Here is a 20,934-nt window from a genome sequence, read left to right as displayed (position 1 = left end):
CATTCACTTCAGTTTCGTAGTCACTTTATTGAAGTCAGCTGACTGCTCAGTTATTTGATTTAGAAGTAAACAGTGCTCTACGGACCACCCTGGGAGCCTCTAATTGTTTATTTGTATGGTTGAACTGATTATACACTTCCTACTATTTGTCAAAACCTCTTTTATTAGTGTCCAAAGTATGAGGCATTTTACAGGGAACAAAAGTTTGTTGTCATCAAGTATCGAAGAACTCCTTGAACAGTGTAGATACAAACGTAACCACTGGGAAGTGAGACAGGAAGAAATCAGCATCATAAGCAAAGGAATGGTCATATTTTATCTTTAAGTAAAAAAAGGCAAAAGCATGTGAAGTTACCATTCGCAAATCTTAAATGTCACACCTCCTCACTTAGTTTCAACTTCACTGTAGGAAAGTATTTTAAAGTTTTATTTTAAAATGTTATTTGAAATTATTTTTGCAAATTTCTCTGTTAAAACCAAGAATTTTAGACCACACATGAGCAATTCACCTCACTATCATTTTATCCACAAGCCAGGACATGGCAAGCATACATCTAAGGTAAAAGTGTCCCAGAACTTCTCAGCTGATAGTTGCAGCTAATACCATCGACCCTTAAAATCTGTTCCAACAGGTTAAAAGTTTGGACTGCAATTTGCAGCCTGCCCTCGTATTCTGGTTCTCCCTAATCTTAAAATTTATTAAGATTTGAAATCCTAAGGAGGCTGCACTGCAACCAGAGTTTTAGATTCTAATGGTATAAATAGGTGGCCAGTTAGGACACAAACCCATGCCTATCTAATCACATACAGTGATACCTGGTTACCATCAGTGCAGGGAGTTGAAAACCATTTTAAAAATTAATTAAAGCATCTAGTATTCTGGAAATGTTATTATATGTTTAAGTCTCATATCTCAGCCCCATCCAAAACTTGAGAAACCACAGCTACCAGCTGAGAATTTCCCCTTACCAGAGACAAAAAGCTTCTGCTCCTGCCTCTAGTAGGACTGCAACTATTTCACTCTGGATTAATGACACAGTTGCATAGTCAAAACCTCTCTCTGGTCTATGACAGTTTCTTAACCTTCTTGTCTCCAAAACTAAGTATTCTGGGGAGCACTACTATACTTGAGGTAGAGAAGAAAATCTTCAGTTTAGAGATTATTTTCTTCCCCATTGGCAGCTCTGAAACATCCTATGTTGAATACCGATGAGCTGGATTTGCAAACAGTAGAAAGATAAGAAGTGAGAAGTATACGATAACCATGTTTATTACAAGCTGGTCACATGCACAACTCTCTACTATTTCAACTAATTTCTGTCAGTGAGAACTCGGTAAAAAGTAAAACTAATAACACACTTTAAAAGTATACGTTATCATCCAAATTCACTCCACTACTACCACAGATGCTAGAGTCCCTGCACTTTCAATTTGTTACAACCGCAATAAGATTATCCAGTATCAGACTGTGTTTCATTTATAAAACAACACAAACCAAAAAGGAAATGTAAAACTGCAATCACCTCTTGTATTCCACTGGTCTTTATTTGAATTAATTTAAAGGCTTAAGTAGTGATTTAGATAAAAATCCACTTCATTAGCAATCTGACCCCACTCAAAATCTTTTCAGCAGTCAGCGTATCAGAACATGTACATTTCTTGGCTGTATTGTTTGGGCCTGGCACGTTGCACAAGTCTCTTCTATTTTAAACTTGGTCCCTCTCAGAGATCTTTCTGGGGGTGAGCTGCTGCAATATGGAGTCTAACAGAAGACCAAAATATCACAAATCATCTGGATAGACAGGCCTCTATATGAGCTTGATAAAAAGAGTTATAGAATAAATAGCAGGAGTCCTGACCATTCCTCTCATCAGGCTGGCTTGCAGGGCTTGTATGCATGCCATGTCTAACCATGCAGACACTCGCAAGATAACTTTGAAATAGTCTGAATATGGATGCCAGCGTTAACACAGCAGTACAGCACCCAGTGCAGATTCAAGGTTTACTCTAGCACCTTGTACAAGTTTTGCACCTCTCACTGAGAGCCATTCTAATGCAGCAGCAATGCTTGTCACTCAGGAACTTAAAGCTAGGTCAAACATACCTAAATGGAGAGTTATTCCCCATCTGGGCACAAAAAGTTGAAATGTCTTAATAGCTAGCTCCCTCTGGAGGCTGCTGATTGGTTTAACAGACACACTGGGTATCAGTTTTGAACTGCAGTATACCTTAAGCAAGTAGTGCCACTAGTACTATTGGATGGAATAGTCTTACTAACTACTTGATGATTTAACTGTTTAATCACGATGCATAAATGCAAAGAAAATGAGTTAAACATGTATTCTTGGGAAAAAGCCAGGAATTAAAAAGATTATGAAATGAAAAGCCTTTGAAAAAGCAAAATAAACTAGTAAAACAGAATCTTGACTATTTAAATAACATATAATTCGCAACTGTTTTCATTAACACAATTATTTTTATACAAAGTACTAAGACTTATATGAAGAAACCAAAGATTCTATTGACATTTTATCATCTCCTTTAGGACTTACCTTTGTTGAAATATTCACAATCATAAGCTAAAAAATAAAAAGAAAAGAAATGCGGTTGCAAGTATGCTGCAGATAAACAGGTTTCCATTAGCCTTTATGATTAAGGGGTAAGCCAAATACTTGGCCAAGTTAGATCATACACAAAACATTTATTAAAAAAATTATTGCCAAATATTTACATTACTGCTTTAAATAAAATACTAATTTAAACTACACTGACTTAAATAAAATACTGTTTTCTAGCAGGAAATACTAAGTTTACATACCTACAGCTGTCTCTTTGTGACCTCTAGTGGTTAAGACTAAGCTCTGCTGTCTTTCCATGGTCACTTCAAAGCACATGTACCATTTCTATGAAAAATTTGGAGTAACCCTCTCGCTCTATGGCAAATTTCCTGCGTGACTTTGAACAAGCTGCATACTTTCTCTGTGCAACTGTGAAGTTAGAAAAATGCTTGTTTCCTTCAATTCTTTCTATCTTGCACTTTTTTATCACATCTTTGGGGAAATGACTGTCTCCTGTTAGGCATTTGCACTAGGTGCCATAGAAAAAGCCCTCAGATATTTTACAACTTCTAAGCACAGTTGAATAGGGATACTAAGGTAATGACAAAGTCCTGCTTAAAAAAACTACTTGTTTTTCTTCAGAAGACCTTTATATTTCACACTTGCTCTGGGGGCAGCAGTAAGGCAGCTATATTTCCTAGACCCTGTTAAGAACTGAAGACTTCCTGAAGATGGAAATTACTTGAGCTGTTAACTTTGTAACTTTGGTTTGAGGGATGCATGCCATATGCTAATATAGACTTCCCATGACTTTTCCTTTCACATCATAGGACAAGGAATTAAAAATAGAAGTGTACCACCCACAAATATGGAAAGAACCATGTAATCCAGCTAGATCAAAATGAACATGGAGGGCAGTGAGGCGCATCCACTCATCTTCCCACCAGTGTGGCTTAGTGATTCAATTCATGGCCCCAGGCAATTTAATGTGATTGATTTTTCAGGTCTGGGTCTTATGAATGCAGACAGCGGCAACCACTGGCAACACTAGTTAAGTAAACTTACGACACACTCTAGGGGACCTCCAGTCTACAGAAACTCCATGCTGGCAGCACTGATGGGCATACGCTGATACACTTGTACAGAAACACTCACAGTCACCTCCTTGGTTACAACCACATGTATCTGTCAAGCAGTTTGAGTAAAACCAGGTGACGTCAATCTGGAAATATAAATACCGCTTATCAAAATATTCATATAGACATTGGCAACAATCACCTCTATACAAAAAGCTGTGACTCTTTCAAAATCTAATATATAAGACTTTGAAGTAACAAAGATTTTAATTTAAATGTTTCCCAAGACACAAGAAAAACAGTTTATTAGAACACATAAAATCTTACACAGTACCCAGTGGCACAACTAAATCAATGACCCATTAAAAACATGCACACTAAGATGTTGATGTGAGCTTGGGTTTTGTATGGTCTTGTAATATTTAAATCATAATAAACTACAAAGAAACTTACAAAATAAGAGAAACTGTCTCTAAACTGATCACAAATCAATAAAAATCAGAAGTGTTATGAAAGTGAGATCTACATAAAATGCAGGAAATAATAAAGTAGATGGAAAACTCTTCATGTGGGAGTGGTTCATTCTCTTCATATTGTAAGACATTTTCACAGGCGAATTTGTGATTTTTCCCTTAAATTATTTTGAAGTCTTAAGTGACAACATTTCAAAGAAAACTGTCAATGCTGATTTGCTTATTGAATTGTTACATATTCTACATGGATTTGCACTTGAGTAATACTTACACGCTTTTGAGGAATGTAGCTGCTACCTATGTTATACAGTGGATGCTACATTAATTCAATTTTAACAGCAGCTTCCCCTTTCTTCCAAAATAATATATAAAGCAACCCTGCAAGATTCCTGGTTGTCTTTCATATGAAATCTCCTCTCTCCCTAGGAATCACTCTGACACTCTTTAAGCCATGAACACAGTCTCAATACCTGAACATCTTGGGATATGTCATTTTCCATATAAGACCTAGCTCTAGCAATCAGTCACCCCTCATTTTCCAATTGAACCTGAGCCTGTTGACTGTCAGAACATGTTGTATGGCTCATTTATTTCCTTAGGTGGTTGCCTGAGTGAGGAGATATATGCATTTTTTTCTAGGAATGAGTTCTTCACACGCGATACTGCCTGGAAGAAACTGTCAATTTATTTAAATACGCCTGAAAAATGCACATGCTATGTAATACATTTGAGCAAAATAAAGCAAGTGGTTATGCTTATGCAAATAGTGCTTGGGATAAAAAAAAGATAACACAAACTGGGTATAATTTTGTCTGCATTAATTACAAAGGGGACTAATAGGACTACCCATGTTACAGAATGCTAAATTGGTGCCAAAGTAGCTTACTATCTAGGTCAGCTAAGTGCAGATAGTCCTTGTAACAGGTCCAGCTAAACATTCATGTTTTAGAATCCGAATAGATATGGGTTAGACTTTCTTCGTGTTTGCTTTTGCTATAGTAGTCAAATTATTATGTTATGGATGACAAGATGAAGATTTAAAGTGATGCGAGTTGAAGCCAGTTGGTGACGGGTCACAAGTGGTGTTCCCCAGGGTTCAGTACTGGGGCCAGTTCTGTTTAATATCTTTATCAATTATCTGGATGAGGGGATCGAGTGCACCCTCAGTAAGTTTGAGGATGACACTGAGTTGGGAGGGAGGGTTGATCTGCTCAAGGGTAGGAAGACTCTACAGAGGGATCTGGACAGGCTGGATCAATGGGCCGAGGCCAATTGTATGAGCTTCAACAAAGCCAAGTGCCGGGTCCTGCACTTCGGTCATGGCAACCCCATGCAGCGCTACAGGCTTGGGGAAGAGTGGCTGGAAAGCTGCCTGGCAGAAAAAGACCTTGGGTGCTGGCTGACAGCTGGCTGAATATGAGCCAGCAGTGTGCCCAGGAGGCCATAGAAGGCCAACAGCATCCTGGCCTGTATCAGAAATAGTGTGGCCAGCAGGAGCAGGGAAGTGACTGTTTCCCTGTACTTGGCACTGGTGAGGCTGCACCTTGAGTACCGTGTTCAGTTTTGGGCCCCTCGCTACAGGAAAGACATGGAAGTGCTGGAGTGTGTCCAGAGAAGGGCAACCGAGTTGGTGAGGGGCCTGGAGCACAAGTCTTATAAGGAATGGCTGAGGGAACTGGGGCTGTTTAGCCTGGAGAAAAGGAGGCTGAGGGGAGACCTTATCGCTCTCTACAACTACCTGAAAGGAGGCTGTAGTGAGGCGGGTGCTGGTCTCTTCTGTGAGATGGCTGGTGACAGGATGAGAGGAAATGGCCTCAAGTTGCGGCAGGAGAGATTTAGATTGGATATTAGGAAATATTTCTTTACTGAGAGGGTTGTCAGGCATTGGAACAGGCTGCCCAGGGAAGTGGGGGAGGCACCATCCCTGGAGATATTAAAAAAGCGCGTAGACACGGCACTTCAGAACATGGTTTAGTGGGCATGGTTGATGGTTGGACTCGATGATCTTGAAGGTCTTTTCCAACCTAAATGATTCTATGATTCTATGAAGAGTAAAGTTCCTCTCCAGTGATATGTTCACTTTCACATCTTTCTATACTTGACCACAACTCACCACTGGATGGCAAGCTTCAAATGCTTCACTTAACAGTATTCCACATTCCTTCTTGGCAAATGGCTCTCTAAGGGGATTCAAACTGCATGGATTTCGAATGTCAGAGCTGTCAACACACTTAATCAGAAAGCAAAATCAAGGTGAGAAACTTGTTTCATAACCACTCTGTGTTTGAACTTGCAAAGCATAATTTTGCTTTGCTTTTTTTAAAAAGAGATGTAAAACACAAAACAAATGCATCATTTATGAAACTAAAGCCAGACGAAGATATGGAATTAAAAGGGGATGATAATCTGCAAAAAAGGAAAAGTACACAATCTGAAGACATGTTTCATTTGTCTTGACAGCAGCAGAAAAACACATATGTACATACAGGTCTAAACAGAGCTGCCATGCAGTCCCAATCTGCAGTCCTTACACCTGAATAGTGTAGCTTACATAATAACAAAGTTCACTTGGACAACATAGATTAGAAGTGTCAGAAATCAGACCTTTTTACTCTAACTACTAGGAAGGAACATTTCTATGAACACCACTAGACACATGACATTAAAAAAGTTCAATTTTTAACTTTACAGCATATAGAAAGAATATTTTTTCTTTTCATTGCTATGGTTTCAGTTAAATATCACCCAGCTATGAAAGATCAGCTAAACCAATGACAGTCTAAAGTGAACCCACAATTCTTCCATTATGTAAAAAAAGACTACTATTCAAACAACATCTACAAAAACACTTCTAGATTCAGAACATTGCAAAGCATTTTTCTCTACATTATAGAGCTGTGTAGAAAAAAGGTGATTCTTCTTAATGGATTATTGTATCTGTAAGAACCACTGATATTGCCATTTGCTTTGCTGCCTGATTGATACTTCCAGGAATGAATTTCTGATTTCATTCTAGATAAATTATATGATGTAACAGCAAAAAATCTACTAGCAAACACGTTCTTTTTACAATGTACCTCTACAGCTGTCCAGCTGTTTCCAAACTCTTGTGAGTTTGTTAATTCAAAATTATCTGGAGTCCTCAATTCATTTACTGTCTTCAAATCAAAATTCCCACATAATCCACTCAATTTACCCTGGGGAAAATAAATAAATAAATAAATAAATAAAAACTTATTTCCACATGTTACAAAACACTACCAGCCATGACTGTTTTCAAAGCTTGCTTCTTAAGTTCCTGTCTGCAGTTGCTTAATTATAAATTTGTCAGGATTTGATCCTTTTCAGTGAAATTTCAGCCAAAACAGTTCAGCTCTTTGTGATAATAAAGCTATGGAAAATATTTTATTTTGACAACATCAATATTATTCCCTTTCAACTAAGTATCCCAAGCCTTTGAGAAAGGAGCTGATCTTTTGTTCAGAGAAGTGACCTGTTTGCTAGCTATGTGCTTTTTAATGCTTCAGCAAAATAACATCTGCTCCAGTCATATAAGGAACAAGTACTGAAGGAGAATGTTGCCTCAAATATATTTGTTTCTGTTGTTACAAAAGTTAGACAGTAAATAGTCACTAGAAAAAAAAAAGTACATGAGAATGAATATTTTAATTGACAAGGTAGTTGAATGCTTCTCTCCTTGACTGTCAATGAGTTTCTACATGATTTCTGACACATTGTCTATTCTCTGAATAATGGTAACGTCTTACTTAATAAGACTTATATAAATACCTCAAAGAAATGGCCACAAGAGTGTTGACTTCCACTTACCTGCCACTGATGACCCATCTTACCTGCCACTGATGACCCATCTGTACATGAACTGTTGTTCTCTGATCCCAAAGAATGGTGATGTGCTCATCAGGAAAATGAACAACAGTGAAAAATCCAGCTTTCCATAACTGTATTTTTTGTAGTTCTTCTATGTAACTAGATAAGCTCTGTTCAAAATAAAATAAGGCAGCTTATAATGTAAGTAATATCTTCACAAAATGTTCACTTGAGAGGAAATGAAACACCTAAATAAAATGAACAAAATGGTTCTCAGACAGAAGTCCAAGAACTGACAGAAGGCCACACAAGGATAAATGCTTAAACAAAAGCAGTCTGGATTTTGATTGTGAACTGTGTTGTATTTCTATGATTTTCCTGTTTTAAAAGTTGATTTTATATCAAATTCACAGGGTGGGTAACAGCAACTGGAGTGAAGATTAAAATGGTAGTGGTTCATCTAGGAGGTAAAAAAATTAGTCTTAAGGTTCCTGGTGACGGTTTTCACTTAGTTATACACCATTGCATTCAGAAGGTCTTAGCCACATGCTTTTTTTGAATATGGATAGGTATAGAGATGTATAGAGCACCTTCTTGAAATAAGGAGTTGTCTAAATACGTCCAGAGATTGTGGTCTTATTTACGTAAAGCCTTCTTCTCTCCATCCAATAACAATCAGATTCCAAATTATTTGTAACATGGACTAAGACGTCTGGTTTGATTATACGCTACCTCACACAAAGAGACACAACTTCTTTTGTATAGTCAGTCTATAAACTGTAAATACTACTATTTATACTAAAATTACTAAAAATACTAAATATTTACAGCAATAGAGTTTGCAGTTTGGCCAAAACAAAAATGACGTTCAGGCTGTGGAGGATATACCAGGGACTGCAATTTATTTTTTACAACTGTTTAGGAATATTCCTTCTATACATTCCAGACCAGACTAAACTCAGTTCTAGTGGAATTAATAGCAAAACTCCCACTGACTTCAAAATATTTGGATTTTTCCTAAGACACTAAACCGGAATTAAGTGTAAAAAAAGAATTATGATCATTTCATCTAACATTTTTGTGCAATATAGACAAAATTTTGTTTAAGGTTTCCATTGAACAATACAGATGTGATCAGCATTCATGGTAAAGACATTTATGCCTCTACTATTTAGGTACACCCAGAGAAGTACATATGCTACCTTTTGATCAGCGTTAAAAACTGAAACTTACTGGATTTCCAGTTTCATCATCAAATATTAAAAAAGATTTTCCAACATTAATGAAAATGTTTTTTCTGCAAATTATTCCAGTATTAAAGCAGTTAATATTCTCTATAATAACAGAAAAACTGGTTGAAGAAGTACCCTGAAGGAAAAAAAGAAAAGAAATGGACACTTTAAAATATACTAATATGTATATTGTTACATAGTTCAATTAGCAGAAAATTCAGTGTATAATTATTATGTTATGTATGATTCAAAGTCTAAGCAACATCAAAGCATAAAAAATAGCATGTAGGATTCAATAAAATGTACAGGTTGGAAATAAGTAGAAGAGTAGTTTTTAACAGGTAGTTTTTAAATCCAGTTTTACAGAGGCTTTACAGAAAAGTCTCACCTTAACTAGGTAAGCCTTACAAGTTCCAACAAAGTCAAATGTTAGTCCATCAAATGTTCTGTAATGCCGATCCCCATATGCAGTACACATTGATGGGCAAGGATGGAAGGTGCATTGAAATGATCCATGCTGGCAAATGCTGAAAAATGTATGACCAATAATGGTAATATCAACTGTAACCACAGACAATATTGCACTGAGAAGCAATAAACCAAAAGCCATGCAAGTATGACGACTATGGACAGAAGCATTGTTAAATAGAAGCAGCATATGTAAATTGATTCTCTGGAAAAAAAAAAAAGAGTACATATTGAACTCTCACAGTCTGTGTTTCTTCCTGTTAGAATGTATAGGTTCCAGAATATATAGACACCAAAAGGGCATTTCTTTTGTTGAAACAAGAAAACAAAAACTGCCACCCAAAGTAATACAATTTATTCTCTAGTAACTCCCATCAATAATGTACAACAAGGATAAAGCTTTCTTTTTCAGCTTCTCACAGAACATTTGTTTCTATACAAGCTGAATCTCAGAATCAACAAGCAATGTGTCCTACTACTACCATCTTTATTCAGTCTCTGCTTGAACGATAATTTCATAGAAGTGCAAAGGAAAAATTTCGGTAGCACTACTTTGGTGCTTAGGTTCCTTGAAAGAACTGTGGTTTGGGTTGTTGGGCTTTTTTTTTTTTTTTTTTCAGATGCCTAGGTATTATCACCCCCAAAGCCTAGCCTAAGAGTTTAGGGACTTCTGGAATAGTGCAAGTTCTGTCTATTGCCACCTTAGGCATCAAAATGCTTTTGTCACACATACACTAAGTGATTGTTCAGACCTTTCCGAATTACCTTTGCTTTGTAACTGCCTAACAGTGAGGCTTTGTAGCACTGGATACTATGTCTCTTTTTGCACCACCCTGTTGCAATCTAAATAACATTTTCAGAAATGACATAAGATTTATAAATAATGGATAGAATTTCATTTCCTGTATCCACAAGTCATTTTTACAATTTTATTTTTTATGTTTCTAAATCACCTGGACACTTAAAAACTTGCCCCAATAAAGACCGCAGAACTGGTGCCCTGGTATAGCTTTACTACAGGTATATTTTATAAATATAGGTTAAATTAAGTATGTGATATAATTTCAGCACATATCTAAGTCTATTTTCAAAAATGCTGAATTTTGAATTTCTTGATTAAATGAAATGCTTCATATTTTACAACTAAAGTATTAATCTGATTTACGGAAATATTTAACAAATCACTCATGTTTAGCATCTCATGTACTGAAGCACCAAGCAGGATGAAGTTTTTTGTCAGTATAACTTCCTTTTCTGTTCATATTGCTATCATATATGACAAGGTCAGAACACCACTGTTTTCAAAAGAGCAGCGATAATCTAGAAATCTAGGCAGCTCCAATTATTAGTAGTATCATGTTTTCTTCTGTCCCCTTAGCATGTAACTTGCACCAACCTCGCCTCATTTTCCAGATTTTCCAAGACTCCGCTTATCCCATCATTGATTTGACTCATTGCTTGTGTTTTGAATAACTACATATATAAATATACTAAGCACATGGCTAAATTAATTTAAAAGTAGGACATGTGAAAAGGGTTTGCTGTACCAAAGCACAAGTAGATGGTAGTGGGACTTGCCCAGCTAACACTAGTCACCTCAAAGCGGTACCTAAGGCAGGAACATAATCAAGTTTATGGAGAGAGAGGCAAATAGAAGAAATTATATTTGGATTGAAAGAATAAGTGCTGCTTCTCATGCTTTCTGTGAGTCATTAGGTTTTAGATTTACTCTTGGCTAATCAAATCCTCCTCCACATGCTGATCTGTTAAGGGCTTGTGCAGAAACATTTCTTAACATGTGAAAAGTAGCGAGCTCCTTTGCATACTTTTCTTTTCAGGAGTTTTAACACATTTACAGTGAGAAGGAAGGGCTTAAGAGGTACACAATGTCTTCAAAGTCCTCTGTACCAGTCTTGTTTCATACTAAGTAAACTAACATTTAGTATCAGAATCCAGAAGGTCCTACTTGGAAAAGCAGACTACTAGTGTCTTCCGAACTTCAGCTAGCTTTTTAAAAAAAGTGTTTCCAATAAGTATTTGTTTAAGAACACAGAAGGCCCAATTCAGCAGCCCGCAGACTAACCAGCATTTGATCAATGGTCTCAACGTATGACAGCAAACCAGCATAGCTAACTGCACCACCCACCTTACCTGCAGAACACAGCACCAAAATGCTGCACTGATACCTTCAGTTAGTGTAATAACCTTTTGTGTTTAATCTCGCCAGCACACGATAACAATTTCAGGCAGTTGCACTAAAAACCAAACTTGGGAAGCCTAGAACCACAGTTCAGTCAGACCCCAGAGCTTGGGCTGAAAGCTTCTGGCACTCCACTGGTAGGTTTGCAAATTTAAGAAATTATTTTATTTGCCATTTTACTGTTCAATAGACAAATCAGATTAATAGTTACGTTGCTATTACTACATCAGATATGATTAAGATGATATTTAGTATCAATAAACACTATTTCTGTGCACTAAATAACACTAAAGCCATCATAACTGCTGTAAGTGCCTAAGTGGGTTGTTTGCACAGGCGTATTCTTATGCTTTGCATGAGCAAAAATGCACATTTCCCTTGACTTATTAAATACACTCCTGCATACGCACACAGCATTCTCTAAGACTTTATACACTTTGTATCAAGCAGAGCTTGTTACAGACATCCAATCTTTCAGTGGACAACTAATTGCCAAAAAGCCATTATCACTTGATCTGTCTTTGCTTCTGGGTGTGGAAGACTAGAAAAGCCATGACAATGTTAAGAATTTGTACATGAACTAATGGGCCTGGCCTCAGAAAAAAAGAGAGAAGGCTAAATATCCAGTGTCTTTCTGCCTGCACTGCTACTGCCTTTAATGAAGTCTCATAAAGATTAAATGGGATATTACAGTTCTTTCTGATGCAGGCAATCCCACACCAGGTCCAATTGGAGAGGCCTTTGGAAATAAGGGGGTGAGTAACCCGGGTCGCTTTACCTGCCTGCCCAGTGGAGATGGCTTGTAAGTCGTTTCACCAGTCGACCAAAGGGCTACAAATATCTTCTAGAGCAGATACTGAGGACCTGACGAGAGGCAGAGGTAGGCAGTCAGCACAAGGCTGGAGGGGGCAACGACATCCAGACAAGGCAGTGAATAGTGCTGACTGGACAAGCCTTCACTGTACTAGGCTATACTGAGCTGTGCAGGCCAGGAGCAGTAGCTTACCAGGTGACACCAGTTAAATGGTCCTGGTAAGCTAAAAGAAGGGGACAAAAGGAAGGAACTGCTCTGCTGAGAAGCTGGAGGCTACACCACTACCATAGTATCTTGATGCTTGACAGTACAGCTGATTTTTCTGAGGCTCTGGTACGACAAATAGTGCTGCTTCGCGCCAGCTTGCAACATTCAACAGTGCTCAGAGAAGAAAACAAGCAGGGACCATCATGAAACAAGTTTGTTTCAGGATCATTGCAGATATTCACATCTCAGCTCTTGTAAAGCTTACTGAAATGGTAGTGTACCATGTTCTACTGAGAGGGCTCAAGGAAGCTTCGCGGAGTAACATAGCTATAGGGTATATGCTACATTTACAACACTGGATAGTAACAGGAATAGGTTTCTGCATGTATTTGAGTGATCCTATCAACCCTTGTCTATTGGAACACTTCCTTTAAAAGGTGATTGATTCATTGGTTATCTTATCCACACACGCAATTAGCAACCAATTTATCTGTTACTGTGCTCAGTATGTGATGTTGCTCCATACTCATCTTAATTTATCATTGTTGTGGGTCCATACTTGTGGCCACAGGGCTATGTTTTGGATCCCTAGACTGCTCAGATTCAATGCTAAATGTGAAAATGAGTAAGTAAAAAGCTTTAACAAATATCACTCAGGTGTAATATTTGAAGGATTTTACCTGCACTTTAGGAACACTGGCCAAGGAATATTAACTTAGATTGCCTTGATAATAAAAAAGTGATTTTTTTTAAAATCGAGCTTTTTTTAAAAAAAAAAATCCCAAATAGCTGTTATTTTGTTAAGTAAAAGCTCTTTGAAACAACAAACCCTAAAAAAAAAATGCCATTTTAATAGCTCTTCAAACAAATGTAAATACAAAATTAGGGCAAATGATTTACCAAAAGCTGGTGTGAAATTTATGATTAAGAAACATGAAGTAATAATCAATCTATAAATAAACAACTAAAATGAAATAATCGCCTAAATAGATCTCTGCTTACCATGTATGACAGGAAGAAATTACTTTGTCACCTGGAAAGTATTCCTTTCCTTTCCACGAACATGGACATTCATCTGCGACCAAGCACACATCCCCATGTTTAACAAGACTATCAAAATGAGAACAAAAAATATACATTCAGCTGAAGTACACCTGGTATCTAGATACAAAAATATTTTCCTAAACTTTTAAATTATTATTACTGAAAAACAAATAATATTTAAAATCTTCTGAAGTTGAAAAGGCACAATTTTATTAATAATTATATATGAGTAATTTGGTAATTTCCTTTCACAGGTACCTGAATATTTTATCTTTAGTAAGCGCTAGCACTTTGGGCACTAACCATTCAACCACTAACCCTATGAAGACTTATGCATTAACATAAAAATTTTAAGGTCAGGGAAACTAAGATTTTGCAAACCTCCTCTAAATTTCACCAAATTTATTGTAAGTTAGCCAATTAACATATATTTAACTAAAGCGAAGAGATCTTCCAAGAGATGTAGGAGCCATCATGTCCCTTTGCTCTAGTAATATGTGCTCTATCAAATGTCAGTAGCTTATTTATTCCAAGAATTTTTAAATGAGAATTTCTTCTTGTTCTCTCCTTTTCTTTGCCTGATTTAAAGAGCTTTCATTTGCTGCATAGTTTTCCTACAGCTATAGTTACTGCTCTTGCTCTATGAATAATTTAATCAGTATCAAAAGAGCTATCCTGGTTGCACAAAATTAACTGAGTATGTATTTCTGTACAACTAGCACCTTCATGCAAGCAATCACAAATATACTTAACTTTATTAGCAGAAATATCCTCACAGCCTTCAGAGGTGATTTTCATGATAACACAAGTAACCATACACATAGCTATTTACAATTCAAGACTAATGTATAAAATTGTGCTTATAATCACAACTCTTAGAGTAAAACCTGAAAATTCAAAAAAATTGTGAAGGAGATTCCATTAACATTGAAAGAACAGAAGAATTCCTGCCCAGCAAGACTAAATAAAACAACTAGTCTAAATTTTAAAGTAAATATTTGTGGCTTTTAATAATATCCAGAAAAATTGAAATATAAGAGTTAGATAGACATCTCAAACAGATTCTACAAATAAATCTAAAGAAATATACCAAAAATATTGAATGATTTTATTTTAAAAGCTATCTTTTCACTGAGCCCAAGAAAGTTGTCTTTCTCACAAAGACTGATTCATTTTTTAAAAATATTGTAATGCTATTAGATAGGCAAACAGGTATCAGTATAGGACCTAAAGGTCCAATAACAGACAGAACACCACCTTTGGTGACAAATCAATCTGCCAAATCAAAACTGTGAAATGTAAACTCTTGATAAGCTACAGCAGTGTCTTTCACACTAACTGTTGTAGCTCCAATTTGTGTTCCGTATCTGTTCCTACAGAGGATCCTGTTCAATACAACATAAGATGCTGGAGCAACTAACACAGTAACTAGCTGGAGCTAGTTACACAGTAAAAGGATTTTTTACAGGTACCACACAACCTACAATTATCCCTATTTCTAAATGCTAAGTTTTGAAATGTATTTGTATTGGGAAATAAACAAGTATCTTAAAATGGTGCTGTTGGACTGATAACTTTTTTTCTTTTTCAAGGTATTGTTTAGAATTCCAGTACGTCTCTGTAGTAATACAAATTTTATACGGGTTTTCCTGTGCTCCTAACAGTTTTCTGAAGAAAATAGATTTGGTGTTTCTGATGTTTAGCACTGTAATGTGGGCAAGATACTGCACCACGGACAAGAGATCATAGGTGTGAAGTGCATCCATGACAAACAGGGTGATGACACCTTTTTTCCCCCCGTTACCCAAAAGGAAAGATTTCAACATTGCATTTATCATGAAAGATTTTATTTGCTCATATTAATGAACTCATAATTTGTGTACTATGACTTAGCCTCTTCTTCAGTGTGTTATTTATCAGACGGAAATTTACAACTCTGTAGCTCTTCTTAATGGGAATGTGCAGACATCATAAAACCCCCTCCTCCACTAAACTGAAAAACTGTAATTTTCCCCCAGGGTATGCAAAGCATTCCTTGTAATCCATAGTTATTTCAAATATTATGTCACTTGAAGACAATCACCTGTGAGACTGAAATTCCCACTGGTTTAAAGCTGCTCAGAACTAAACAGGGCATGTTCAGAAACAAAGAGTGTCAGACTGACAAAGTAACACTAAATGCAGTTTTTTCCTCACATTATTACCCTGGCTGAAACAAGCGATAACAGCTTTCTCTCTTGTAAAGCCAAACAAATGGATAGATTTCAATGATCTAAGAATTCACCACAAATACCCTACAAAGAGGCCTTGCACAGCTCCCCTTTGAAGTATCAGACGTTTTTCTTGATGCCTATACTTACTGTCCAACCTACAATGAACTGCAAAGATACAACAATAGCTATCACACTTCACCATACTGAACATACAGTTTCATTACTATCTCATTATTATCTATAGCTTTATTCGTCCACATACACACAAATATGCAAATAAACTTGGTAAAGACATCATGAGAAGCAATGCATGTCCTGTGAGTCAACAAACACTGCTTTGCTTCTGCAAAGCCCACAAATCTGAACCAGAACACTAAAAAAACTCTCAGTCTCCACCAGAGCAGTTTTCAACAGGTTGCGTATTCCCTTCCCCTGGGCAACAGACTACTGCCAACTGATTTATGCAGCCACAAACCCTTCTGCCCCAGCACCACATCTGCTCTCTGAGGGTTTCACAGATCTTCCTACAAAGGCCTGTAATACAGTTTAAGGGAGGTAAAAAGAATGAAATAAGCAGTAGATAACGTTTCTAACACCAGAATTCCATCACCACCCATGACTTCCCTAAGCAGAAAGGAGGATAAACAAATTTTTAAAAAACAGTAGATGTTGATAATGTTACTGTAGCACCTAATAGCTTCATTATAGCTCACTCACTGTCTAGACAGGGAGAGTTACTACACTCCTGCTGAGTGTTTCCTTACTCGTTTGGGGAGCTTTTTACAGTCCACCTCTTCTCCCCCCGCAGTTTATTATAAAGAAATATTAAGTTTTTGCAGAATGCTTAAAGGGGTTTTAGTATCCTTGCTGTATCCTTCTGTGTAACCACTGATGTCAGTGCTTCAAGTGAGATAGTCAGACGCGTTCACTTCTGCAGTTTCACCCAGTATTGGGAAACCCCCCTTTGTTCAGCTCTACCATCAGCATCTTACTGATGCTAAGCAGATTGGGCCCTAAAAAAGAAAATTCACAGAAACTGTAGCAGCAGCTTAAAGACCAAAGGTAGGTAAGAATAAGCAAAACAAGAGCAGGAAGTAGAATGACAGGGATTCATGCAGATTCCCATATTCTGCAACCTTTTCCACAGAGGCCTCTGAAAATTTGGCTCATGCATTGCCTGTGCCTCCTCTGAAGTCCCCTTGAGCAAAAAGCATCTCCTGCCTCCACACACCTTCTACTGATTGTTGCGGACAGAAGAGAGCAAAATCATCTCACAAATCACAAGTGTAATGCTCATCACTGCATAAAACCTGGGTACAGGTTTTGCTGCAACAGGAGAATAAAGCAAGAGAGGGACTCTCTTGACATGTCTCATTCTAAGTGGAAAAATACTATGGGAATTAATCAAAGCAACTGAAAGAATGAGAGTAAGAACACTTTCATTAAGCACTTTTTTTTTTCCCCCCATATGTTTTATTTTTAGTTTGTGGTGTAGGGAAGGAACACAAGAAGAGGGCAGGGACTGAGGACCATCAGAAAAAAAAGAGGGTTCAAAGCAGGGGCCTCTCCCACCCTGCTCACAGTCCCATCAGGACTAGAAGGTGGGGGTCATCTGAAAGTACCCATAGCTCTCACAGCTGAATAAGGAAGTGGTACACACTGTGTCATCATCAAGTAGCACATATCCCAAGGCAAGACTGAGGGGAAGGAAGGCTAAGGTTTGTAGTTTGTTCCAGCCTATTTCACAAATAGGAAGTACCTGGACTGTCACTGTGTTGGTGTGATGTTTGATACCTTTCTGTGTCATCTCAGCTGTACCTCGAATCTATCAATGTTACCTGAGGGCTACAACTCAATTTTTTTAATTAAGAACACTTGATTAAAACCTCTCTCTACACGCCCTCCAATAGTACCATTTTCTTCACAAATAGTATGGGTGTAATCCAGTGCTAAAAATCATCTAAGACAGGACTCCATGGGAAAGTGAGGTACCAAAAAAATTGCCATTTGTGAATGGCCAAGAGGACAACAGTAACTGTCCCTGATCTATCATCACTGGTTCTTCTGAAAAGAATTGTACACTTCAGGGGGGGATGAACATTTATTAATTGTGCTTTTGGGGAATGAATGTGTATTTGCAGACACATGCCAAAGTGTCATCCCAGTCTCTTTTCGTAATAAAAAGAATTTCAGAAAGTAACTCCAAATGTAACCCAAGTTTTTCTTTCAAACCAAACGACATACAGTCCAATGATTCTCTTCTTAAAAACACATGGAAAAACAGAAGGTAATATAAAAAGGTGGTCAAGAATATGACTGATACTGGTGAAGTTTTACTGTGAAGACCAGAACAAGAACAGAACAAGAACAGAACAGAAGAGAACAGAAAAAGAAAAGAAAAACAAAAGAAAAAGAAATTTGCTTGCAGCTAGTGTAAACTACAAAGTAGGAGACCAAGAGCATTTTGGAAGTATTGCAGGAGGAAATAATAAGCACTGAAATGTATCAAAAAGAGTAGTAAGTCTGCGGAGCAGAAGAGGATGGAAAAGAACTGGATTGTCTTGTTATGGCACTGCAATGGAGGTACATTTACTCTTTGGAAATAAACTTTAATCCAATAGCTTTAGCATGCTGTAACTCTATAGCCATCAGAAATAGAAATCAGCAAATAAACCCCAGTGTGGATAAATATGCATTCCTGAAGCACCCAAATACATGAATGCTGATGCAGTCTTTGTAACAGAATTGCACAGTAGAGTGCAATATCCATGATGGTATCCCCATGGGGGGTAATCCTTATTTAGCTGGAAAACATTAAGTCTTCCTGAGAGACCTCTCCAAAACTCTGCCTAAACCAGAAGAAGATTAAAAATACTTAGCATGATAGCAGTGGCAGAGCTATCCAGAAGAGGTGTGAACAAAACACTACTTTTATTTTCATGCTAATATTAATACCTTCTGAGCTTTACTTCCCAAACTGAGAAGCAGTAGGTCTTTTGAAAAAGGATACTAAAAACATACCAAAAGGACAGGACTTTGAATTCATCTAAGGAGACATATTTTAAGACATGAAACAGTCAATGTAATTACTTCTATTAAAAGTTAGTTTTCTAAAAATATTTGATACTGAATAGCATTCTTCCTCCATTATTAGATTTGTTTGCCCATAGACACATTTATAAGATGATGAAATCCATTGGGTTTTTTGTGCAAATAAGAAAGTGATGAATTTTCTTTTTTAAGCTCCTTACATGTTATTTGGTACAGTACACCACTTCAGAAACACAGTGATAATTTAGAAATTTTTGGAGGAAAAACCTAGCATGATATTCCTTTCTTAGTTACAAAACTTCATGACAATTACAGAATACTGCAGCTTTCAGTTTACTATCTTTTCATAGCTCTATTTTATGAGAGCAGTAAGTGATGAAAAAAGAAACAGACCTAAAAATTCTTATTGCAGTAAATTGGCCCAAATATAGTACAGTCCAGGTCCAGCACAAAAGATAATCTGTGACATAGAATACTCTAACAGTTGTCTTCAGGGGTGGAGTCTTGTCCTACCATGCTAGAGAACACTGTGTCCAGCCTGGAAAGGCCATGTAACTCCACACCACTCATTCAAGACAGAAACTGGGATGGATATTGAAACACTAGCATCAAAACCTGGTCCCACAAATGTCCATGATGTCTCAATGATATAACTCAGTGTGCCAACATTGAAGCATTTGGAATCTGGGGGAAAAAAAAAAAATGCATGTACTTTGGAATTGCATGTACTTTGGTACCAAGAAAATTAAAATCCCAGTTAACTTTCTCCATTCTGTGAAGTGTCAACCACAAGCCACATCTACAGAAGTTCATGGCTGTAAAGTTGGCAAAATGGGACCTCAGCTTTTTGGGTGTGTCCCCCCCCCCCCCGCTTTAGTTTTGGGAGTTTTTTTGGGTGGGGGGCAGGGAAAGAGAGATTGAGGGATTGGTTTTGTTTTTCCTAAATGTATGTAAGAAAAAAAAATTCTCAGAGATCCTGCTTAAAAAGGTGGCTCAGAGTTATAGAAAAAGCATATAGTGGAGGGGAAAAAAGAAAACTTTGATAGAGCAACGTCATCTTGTATTCTTGAGGTTCAGACTCATAGATCATGAAAATAAATACACATACTTGGAGAAATGGAGCCCAGTATTTCAAAAAAGCATGTAAGCATTCCTTTCATGGTTCAAACTATGATCCCAAAATCTGTGTTCTTGGTCATTCTACAATGATGTTGACACTCTTGATAAATACCAAGTTGGGTAGTGGATGCTGCTGAGCTGTGAGAAGTTAAGTGACCTGGACCTACTAGCAGCCAGCTGAGAATTCATTTTTTATTCCCTTGCACTACTAACATTGGGAGGGGGAGGGGGGAGGAGGGAAATGATACCACTGAAACAAAGAGAAAATTACAGCTAGTTTTATAACCTTGATTAGGAAGAAAAGTTTGGTTATGATTTAAAGTTCAAAGTTAATCATGCCAAAGATTTACTAAAGTTTCAAAATACCCAGGAGTTAGCACAGACTCCTTTACTTAGTTAATTGTATAGCAGTTGGTTTAATTAACATAGCTTATAGAGGGGACAAAACCACAAAAGGGAAAAAAATGTGGAAGATCTAATAAGTAGGTAACACTGAGGTCCTAACAGAAGTATTAGAAATAATTACTATTTGCATTTGGGGCAATATGTATTGCAAATTATTGACATAACCCTCAGAATTTGTATTTATTATTCTTATTTAGGGGCTGGAGGGCCTTGGTTTTTACAGCAAGATGGAATTAATGTATAATA

General features: G+C 37.1%; 1 protein-coding gene across 1 annotated transcript in view; it reads right to left on the bottom strand.

Moving 5' to 3' along the window:
* Positions 1 to 20,934, bottom strand: part of OTOG (otogelin) — a 108,226-nt gene that overhangs the window by 43,311 nt on the left and 43,981 nt on the right. Inside the window, exons 21-28 of the mRNA XM_010563840.1 lie at positions 13,859 to 13,966; positions 9,556 to 9,694; positions 9,169 to 9,303; positions 7,959 to 8,105; positions 7,185 to 7,304; positions 6,221 to 6,337; positions 3,624 to 3,780; positions 2,553 to 2,579 (exon numbers count right to left, since the gene is read on the bottom strand). Coding sequence (XP_010562142.1) covers positions 2,553 to 2,579; positions 3,624 to 3,780; positions 6,221 to 6,337; positions 7,185 to 7,304; positions 7,959 to 8,105; positions 9,169 to 9,303; positions 9,556 to 9,694; positions 13,859 to 13,966 — 950 coding nt within the window. The remainder of the gene's footprint in view (positions 1 to 2,552; positions 2,580 to 3,623; positions 3,781 to 6,220; positions 6,338 to 7,184; positions 7,305 to 7,958; positions 8,106 to 9,168; positions 9,304 to 9,555; positions 9,695 to 13,858; positions 13,967 to 20,934) is intronic.

This window comes from Haliaeetus leucocephalus, unplaced genomic scaffold (genome assembly GCF_000737465.1).
Source record: "Haliaeetus leucocephalus isolate CR32 unplaced genomic scaffold, Haliaeetus_leucocephalus-4.0 Scaffold173, whole genome shotgun sequence".
Taxonomy (NCBI): Eukaryota; Metazoa; Chordata; class Aves; order Accipitriformes; family Accipitridae; genus Haliaeetus; species Haliaeetus leucocephalus.
The sequence above is the reverse complement of the archived record's forward strand: the minus strand, read 5'-3'. Positions and strand labels throughout refer to the sequence as shown.